The 8,705-nt window shown below is 61.3% G+C and overlaps 1 protein-coding gene across 1 annotated transcript; it reads left to right on the plus strand.

Annotated features, from left to right (window-relative positions):
- Positions 1–3,373: 3,373 nt before the first annotated feature.
- On the plus strand, positions 3,374–5,435 carry ASCL2 (achaete-scute family bHLH transcription factor 2). The gene is made up of 2 exons (XM_058527339.1): positions 3,374–4,268; positions 4,862–5,435. Exon 1 carries the CDS (start codon positions 3,671–3,673, stop codon positions 4,250–4,252), a length of 582 nt encoding a protein of 193 aa, XP_058383322.1. The 5' UTR covers positions 3,374–3,670; the 3' UTR covers positions 4,253–4,268; positions 4,862–5,435.
- Positions 5,436–8,705: the final 3,270 nt, after the last annotated feature.

Genomic DNA, 8,705 nt, shown 5'->3' on the forward strand with positions numbered 1-8,705 from the left:
GCTGACCATGGTGCGGTCCAGGTGTCACGTGGTCATGCTGTCATCTAGAGCAGGGGTCAGCAAACCATGGCCAAATGCGGCCCACTGCCTGTTTCTGTATTGCCTGTAAGCGGAGAATGGTTGTCACATTTTTAGGTGGTTAAAAAAAATTAAAATTCACACCCATTAGCTAGTATCAAAAAAACTATTATAAAAAAATACCAGAAAATGACAAATGTTGGTGAGGGTGTGGAGAAATTGGAACGCTTGTGCATTGCTGGGATGTAAAATGGTGCAGCTGCTGTGGAAAACAGTAAGGAAGTTCCTCAAAAATTTAAACATAGAATTATCCTATGACCCAGCAATCCCACTCCTGGGTATACCCCCAAAAGAAGTGAAAGTGGGGACTCGCAGATACTTGTGCATCCATATTCATGGCAGCATTATTCCTAATAGCCAAAAGGTGGAAGCAACCCAAGTGTCCACTGATGGATGAATGAATAAACAAAATGTGGTACACTCATGCATCGCTTAACGACGGGGATGTGTTCTGAGAAATGCATCGTTAGGCAATTTTATTGTCATGTGAACATCACAGAGTGTTCTTTTTTTGTGTGTGTGTGAGGAAGATCAGCCCTGAGCTAACATCCGATGCCGATCCCCCTCTTTTTCTGCCGAGGAAGATTGGCCCCAAGCTAACATCTGTGCCCATCTTCCTCTACTTTATATGGGACGCCGCCACAGCATGGCGTGACAAGCGGTGCGTCGGTGCGCGCCCGTTACCTGAACCCGAGAACCCCGGGCCGCCGAAGCGGAGCACGCACACTTAACCGCTTGAGCCACCGGACCGGCCCCTGTTCTTACACAAACTTAGATGGTATAGCCTCCTACATACCTAGGCTATATGATCCTAATCTTATGGGACCACCGTCGTATATGCGGTCTGTCACTGGCCGAAACGTAATTATGCGGTACATGACTGTATGTATGTACAATGGAGTATTCAGCCTTAACAAAGAAGGGACTTCTGACACACGCCACAACGTAGATAAACTTTGAGGACATTGTGCCGAGTGAAATAAGCCAGCTGGGAAGAAGAGCAGGACAAGGACCACACGGAGAGCGAGACCCAGCTCCCCAGCCGGCTTGCCGTCCTCCTAGTGGAATGCAGCTACAGGAGTGAGCCAGGCCAACCCAGCAGAGGCACCACGCACCAACCCACAGAATCCTGAGAAATAAGACCCATTGTTAAAGCCACTAGAACCAGGGTAGTCTATTCTGTGGCAATAGATAACTGAGGGTCTCCAGGCCCCAGAGGCTGAGCAGAAGTCCAGGCAAGGATTGTCAAAGCCCCTTTGCAGGACTCTGGGATTTTTCCTGGCACCCTTGACATGGGCAGGGGAGGGAGGACAGGCAGCTCCATGTCTGGCTGGGGTTTGCCAAGTGACTGTCAGGGAAGGGGGGCTCAGCCTCTGACCAGGGCGAGCATGCAGAGGTGAGCCAGGGCTTCTGTCCCGGCCTGGGAAGAAGGTCAGCCCACCCGGATTCAGCTAGGGCCCTGATTTCTATCTGGATCGCTCCCCTGGCCAGAGGTGTGACTGTGGACACATTCCAGGTACTCTGAGTCAGCTTCCTCTTAAGACACATGGGGCCCCACACCCACCTGGCTCCAGGCAGGTACTAGCCTCCAGGTCACTCCCCAGAGCGGGAAGGCCAAGCCGACTTGCCAGGAGAATCCTGCGGGTAAGGAGAGCTAGTGGGCACCACAAGGCAGGCACTAAATACGCTCTGTCTGCCCTGCGGGCTCCCTGGAAAGGGGCCCTGGTCCTCCCCGCAGCCAGAACAGCAGGCGGCTCCAGGCAGCCCGGCTACCGCACCATCCATTCCCAGAGGTCCTGGCCCAGGAGGGTCTGGTCACTTTTGGGAAAAACCTGCCAGGCTATGGCTTCCTGAGGACATGGCCACTTGGCTGATGTTCCTGTCCTTGGGGCAGGACAAAACTCTCCCATTAACGGTGCATTCTGCACACTTCCGCAGCTCCTGCTCCCTCAGACCCTGAAATTTCCATCGGTCAGGGAGAAACTCGAAGTCCCACCTCCCCTGGAGCCCCGGCCTGCGCTGGCACAAGGCTGCTGCCCCAGCGACCTTCCCCCACCGGCCCAATCTCCAGGGGTGGGCGGGAGAGCGAGGCCCTAGCTGAGGATGGGTAGCTGAGGCCAGAGGCATGGCACTGAGGAAGGAGCCAGGGCCATGAGAGCGGGTAGGCACAGACAGGTGAGCGGCCAGAGAGAACGGGACCAGGAAGGTAGGAAGATTTGAAGGGGATATGGTAAACGGAGGCAGCTGCGGGGACGGCAGAAGAAGGCTGACCGCCCCTGGTCCGAAGGGATCGGTGCAAACCTCCAGGCCCTCGACTTCAAGGCTCCCCAAGGCCCAGGGCGCACGGAAACCACAGGCAGACGGTGAGCGTTGGGAATGGGGGGAAGGCGCCCCAGGAACCTGATCTCCCCCATCCCCCTCGCCCTGTCTCGACCACTGCTGAAGTCCCGCCCTGCCCGAAGGGCTGCGTCGCCCTCTCCCATTCCTGGTGGAGGAATATACAAGTGGGCGCCGGCCCAAAGAACAGGTGTACGTGGAGTGCGCGCCCACCTGGTCTGGGAGAGGGGCTGGACGTGGCCACGCAGGAGCCCAGCTTTGTTACCGACGCACCCGAGAGCCACGCGCCGGGCGCACGCTCTTCCTCCCAGGGGCCGGGAGTGGGGCCGCGCCCGCCGCGATTGGCCGAACGGGCGGCCCGAGATTGGCTGAGACCCCGGCCCCCGCCCCTCGGCCGCAGCGGGGCGGGGCGCGGGTGCGGACGGCGAGGCGCGTGCTGCCCCCGGGGGTCTCGCGCGCCTATCGGACACCTGCGCTGTCGCCGCGGCCACGCCCTTCCCCCAGGGCGCGCGCTGCGCGTGCGACCGATTGGTGGCACGGGGGACTTGCGGGCTGCGCACGGGGGTAGGGTCGGGGTACCGACGGTTGCGCCCGGGACCTGTGGACTGCGCTCGGGCGACGGGGGTCGCACCGGGGACCTGCTGACAGCGCCGGGAGGTTGGGGGGTTGGGTCATGCACCGGGGACCTTGGGACAGCAGCCTGAGGTGGAGGGCGCACACGGGACCTGTGTACTGCGTCTTGGGGGGGCGCACTGAGCACCTGCTGGAAGCGGGGGGGCGCACCGGTCACCTGCGGACTGTGCCCGGGGGACGGAGTGGGGGGCGCGCTCACAGCTTGGTCTTTGCAGGTTGTGTGCACAAGGGGGAGGGCGAAGTGTGGCGGGAGGGCGAGGCAAGGGAAGGAGGGCGTGAGAAAGGAGGCGGCGGCGGCGCGGAGGAGGGTTATCTATACATTTAAAAACGAGCCGCCTGCGCCGCGCCGGGAAGACCTGGGGAGCGTCCGACCGCACGCGCGGGACACGAGCGCCCCACGCTCCCCGGAGCGCACGGCCCGCGACCTCTCGGCCTCCTGCGTCTTGCTGTCCCAGGGCCCCAGACGACCTGGGACGCATACCCTGGGGAACCGCTCAGCGGCGCAGTACCAGAGGCTCCCTTGGGGCACGACCGTTTCCCACCAATCCCTGTTCCTCTGCCCGCATCTTCCGGCGGGGAGCCGGGCCTCAGAGGAATTGGCGAGCGAGTGAATGCGGGCGCGATGGACAACGGCGCGCTGCCCCGGCCCGCGCCCCCTGCGCCTGGCGTCTCGGGCGGCTGCGCTGCTCGGCGGCGGTCCGCGTCCCCAGAGCTGCTGCGCTGTAGCCGGCGGCGGCGGCCGGGCGCGGCGGAGACCGGCGGTGGCGCTGCGGCCGTGGCACGGCGCAACGAGCGCGAGCGCAACCGCGTGAAGCTGGTGAACTTGGGGTTCCAGGCTCTGCGGCAGCACGTGCCGCACGGCGGCGCCAGCAAGAAGCTGAGCAAGGTGGAGACGCTGCGCTCGGCCGTGGAATACATCCGCGCGCTGCAGCGCCTGCTGGCCGAGCACGATGCGGTGCGAGCCGCGCTGGCTGGGGGGCTGCTCGCGCCAGCCGCGCGGCCCCCCGCACCCCGAGGGCCGCGCGGGACCCCAGCCGCCGCCGCCTCGCCCTCCTGCGCCTCGTCGTCCCCGGGCCGCGGGGGCAGCTCGGAGCCCGGCTCCCCGCGCTCTGCCTACTCGTCGGACGACAGCGGCTGTGAGGGTGCGCTGAGCCCGGAGGAGCGCGAGCTGCTCGACTTCTCCAGCTGGTTGGGGGGCTACTGAGCGCCCGCCTCACGAGGTAACCGCTGGGCGGCGAAGAGGGAGGATCGGAGGCAAGGGCGGCCGGGCGGGGTGAAGTGGACAGGCCCCACGGCTCGCGCCCCCGCGAGCCAGCGGAGCCGAGCGCCAGGGCCAGGCTGTGGCTTCGATTTCGCTCACTCTTCATTTTCCCCAAACTTTTTCAAGCCTGTGCAAGACCAGCGTGTGTTTGTCCGGATTGCAAAACTTCCTCTCGCTGCCCCGCCGCCAAAGGGCGAGCGGGGATGGCGGGGGGAGGCGGGGGGTGCCCTCCGGCGGGTGAGGCCCCAAGTGCTTGCGGATCCCGGGGCAGATCAGGGTGCTTGGAGGCGGGGTGACTTTGCATTGCAAATCGCGCGCCCGGCCTGGGTGGCAGAAATGAGTCGGCGGGTGCGGAGCCCTGACTCACCGCGGCTCGGGGCGCTCGCCCCGCCCCCCGCCCCGGCTCGGGCCGCAGACCGAATCCGGGGCACCCACGGACTCGAGCTCCAAAGTCAACCAAGCAAACGAAACTGCCGACTTCGCTTGTGGGAGGTGGGGGCAGGGCCGGATCCCGCACTAACGCGCGTTCCTTTCCCCCTTCTCTCCCTGCAGCCGCGCCCACCACCTGGGAGCCAGCACGGTGGACCCGCCCGTGCCTTCGTCCCCGGTGTCCCGGCGGGCCAAGCCACCGCCGAGCCAGGGACCCCGCCGACGCCCCCCCGCCGTCCAGGCTGACCAAGCGCCAGTGTGGAAACGGGTCCCGGCCTGACCTCACCGGGTTCTGACCACCCCGCCCCCAGGGGCTTTCCACGTGCAAGGGGGCTGGGCACCAACACTTGGAGGATTTTCTGACAGGGAGAGGATTTTGTGAGGACATGGAGAATCTGTTTTTTACACATTAACTTGAACTGCCCAGGAACACTGGCAATATGAAGACTTATTTTTGTACAAAGAATCTTTAGACTTGGAACACAATAAAGATTATCTACCCCCGCCCCACCCCCACTACCTGGAATTGTCTAACCTGGCCAAGATCTGGACCCCACAGCCCTAGAGGAGCAGGATCCCTGGTGGGCGTCCCCTCGGGGTGCTGGGTTGATGCAGGGCAGTGCTCCGCTGGGGAGAAACAATGTCTGGAAACCTGTTTTGGGAAGGTGGACTTTATAAGTAAATCGGTACTGTGTATCTGTGGTGTTGGGGTGCCCTCTCGGTACCCTCAGGCTCCCCATTTCCTGAGCAGGAGCAGGGGCAGGGCATGGATGGGAGGGTGCCCCCAAGACTCTGAAGCCTGCAGGCCTGGCCCCCTGTGGTCACTTCTCCCTGGACTCAGCCCTCTAGTCTGTAGGGTGGGCAGGGAGGGGTGAAGTCTGGGAGGCCAGCCTGGTGGCCATTGTGCCAAAGCAGTTCATAGGCACCTTGTGGGGCAGGGGACTTCCGGCAGATGGTGGCAGGTTAGTGGGTGTGGTCCAGGCAGGGCTACTTCACAGCTGGGAAGCTGTGGTCCAGAGGCTGCTGACGGGCATGGGGGTCTGGGGCAGGTGCCCGGGGTGGGGTTGGACCCGGGGCAGTCTGATCTGTGGACACCAGCCCACTGCCTGTCTCGAGGTCCAGGCTGCCAGGCTGTTTAGATCTCCACTGCCCGCTACCAGCTGGCTGACCCTGGCAAGTCGCTCAACCTGCAAATGGGCGTGACAGCAGAGCCACCCTACAGAGTTGTGGGAGTTCTTAGGAGAGGTCTGGAGCCCTGTACCAGGCCCTCAGCCACTGTGCCTGTGGCCCCAAGCCCACCTATGCCATGCATGCCTCTGTGTCGCGCGCTGTGAGAACCGCCCTTGAGAGGAACGAGGAAGCACCCCCAGACTCCCCCAGCCCAGAGGGCCGCCTCGGGGAGATCACTCAGCTCTACCTTTGACCCTGGCCTCGGCAGCTTTGAAGTCTCGCTGTGCCCCAAGTGCTCTTTTATCGCAGGGGTGGGGTGGGGCTGGCGGGGATCCCCCAGGCTGCTTTAGGGTGCTGAAGGCACCCCTTTCTTCAACAGGGAGTGGTTGGGTCAAAGCCGTTGGAACCCTGGGAGGTGGAGCAGCCAGTGTTGGCGCAGAGCAGATGTCTCCTGGGTAACCATGGCGACAGGGTCGGTGGGTCTGATGAAGCTCAGCCTGGGGTCAGCAGAGCAACTGCAGCTTGAGGCTGCAGGGCTGAGTGAACCGGCCTTGTCCAAGCGACAGGAGGGGGCGTGTTATATGGCCACCCAGCAGGGGCCACCCCACAGCCTTCTCCCAGGGACCCGCACTCCGATCAGTGACCTCACTGGGTCACTGGACCTGGGCTGTCCCGTGACTCCTCACCTTGACCCCAGGGAGAGGCCTGCAACCACGCGGACACAGGCGGTGGTGGGCAGGGCGGGACTGTGATGGGTTTGGGGGAGGAAGGCACAGGAGAATGGGGCTGAGAGGGAAGGACGGCCCTCCCTGCCATGGGAGCTGGGGCCTTCGTGCAGTGGATGAAACTCTGCAAAGCGTAAGCGCTGCCATCTTGGTTTTCCCATTTTTTATTATGGAACATTCCAAACATGCAAAAGTTCCAAAACCTTGACTGGATACCTCTTCTGTGCCAGGAACTGTCAAGCACTTAGGATGCATCGGTGTGCCTAGGGGAATCCCTGCCCCCGTGGAGCCAGTTCTAGTGGGACACGGATCTCACCCACCAGCAGCGTCTGGATGAGTCCGTCATAAGGCTGGACGATGATGGACACACTGGGCCCTGAGAAACCTCCGAGAAGCCCCCATCACCAGCGTCCACGACTGTTGACACTTGGCCACCCCCGCCACCCCCAAAGGGTTTTTAAAAAAATTTTTCTTTATTTTTATTTTATTTTTTTTGAGGAAGATCAGCCCTGAGCTAACTAGCTAATTAGCATTCATGCTAATCCTTCTCTTTTTGCTGAGGAAGACCGGCTCTGAGCTAACATCTATTGCCAATCCTCCTCCTTTTTTCTCCCCCCCCCAAAGCCCCAGCAGATAGTTGTATGTCATAGTTGCACATCCTTCTAGTTGCTGTATGTGGGACGCGGCCTCAGCATGGCGGGAGAAGCGGTGCATCGGTGTGCGCCCGGGATGCGAACCCGGGCCGCCAGTAGCGGGCAGGGACTGAGAGAGCCCAGTAGCGGGTTAAGCGTGCGCACTTAACCGCTAAGCCACAGGGCCAGCCCCCTCAAAGGGTTTTGAAGCAAATCCCAGACATCATATTGTTTGACCCATAAATTCTCTGTGCCCCTAAAGGACAGCCCAATCCCACCATCCCCCAAACGAACAACAGCTCCTTTCATCAAATACCCAGCCCTCTGATGGTCTCACAGTACTTTTTATAGTTGGTTTTATAAAATTAGTATCCAGCCCAGGTCGACGCATCGAATTTGTTAGTCGGTCTCTTACGCCTCCTGTAAGGCTTTATCTGAGCAATGGGTCGTGTGTTCTGCAGCGTTTCCCACATCTGGGCGTTGCTGGTGGCGCCATGCTGGGTGTTATTTCTCGAATGTCTGTCCCTGTATTTCCCGTAGATCGGGGTGGGGCTCAGAGGTAGAAGTGGGATCAGGTTCCGGCTTAGCTTTTGGTTCCTGCAACTGCATCCCCTCAGGAGACACCGTGCCGTGACAGGATCACTGATTGTCCAAGTGGGGACATTTTTGAGAGGGGCAAGGGCTGTGGTTGGTGATCCACCAGGACAGCAGGTGTGTCACCTGGGCACGCTGGCCCACCCACTCACCTAGTTGGGATTCCCCCCAGGCTGTCACTTACTGAGCCCCAGTCACTGCCCCACTTTACAGGTCTGGAAGTGGCGGCTCTGAAAGTTCAGTGCCCGAAGCCACAGAGCTTGAAGATGATGGGAATCAGGATTCAAACCTGGACGGCTTCATTCCTGAGTCCTTGCAATACTTCCCTCCCGGGAGGGCGGGGCCCTGCCTGGGGGCTGTCCTGAGGAGCACACCTTAGCAATTTAGTGTTCCAGATCAGCACACCTGGACCCACGCCCACCTGGCCCAGGTGCCCAGCCGGCCCCAGGTGCTGCCATGGGGCAGCAGGACTGTGCCGGGAGCCCCTGGCCCAGGCCTTGCTCCCACCTGGAGGATGAAGCCGATTCCATACGGAGGGTGACCGGGGGCCGGAGGGTGGGATTAGGTTGGGGACCCCAATCTATGGGATGGAAGGAAAGGTGCTTTTGGCCTTAGGGTAGGACTGGGGCCGGGAAATCTTTACTAAAATGACTCCACAGAGTCAGAATCGGCAGACGCTGTGTGGGCAGGGCTGGGGTGGTAGGAGAGAGGGGCACAGTCTGGGTGACCAGAACCCCAGGGAACGCTCTGAGGACCCTTTGCCTCTTCGGGTCAGTACATTGTTCTCATCTTCTCCTGATAGCCAGCGCCCCAGAAACCCTACTGTGTTGTCCTGGGTGTGTCTCT

Source organism: Diceros bicornis, chromosome 31 (genome assembly GCF_020826845.1).
Source record: "Diceros bicornis minor isolate mBicDic1 chromosome 31, mDicBic1.mat.cur, whole genome shotgun sequence".
Taxonomy (NCBI): domain Eukaryota; kingdom Metazoa; phylum Chordata; class Mammalia; order Perissodactyla; family Rhinocerotidae; genus Diceros; species Diceros bicornis.

Coding starts and splice junctions, on each gene's coding strand:
- ASCL2 (XM_058527339.1), top strand. CDS start 3,671: ATGGACAACGGCGCGCTGCCCCGGCCCGCGCCCCCTGCGCCTGGCGTC.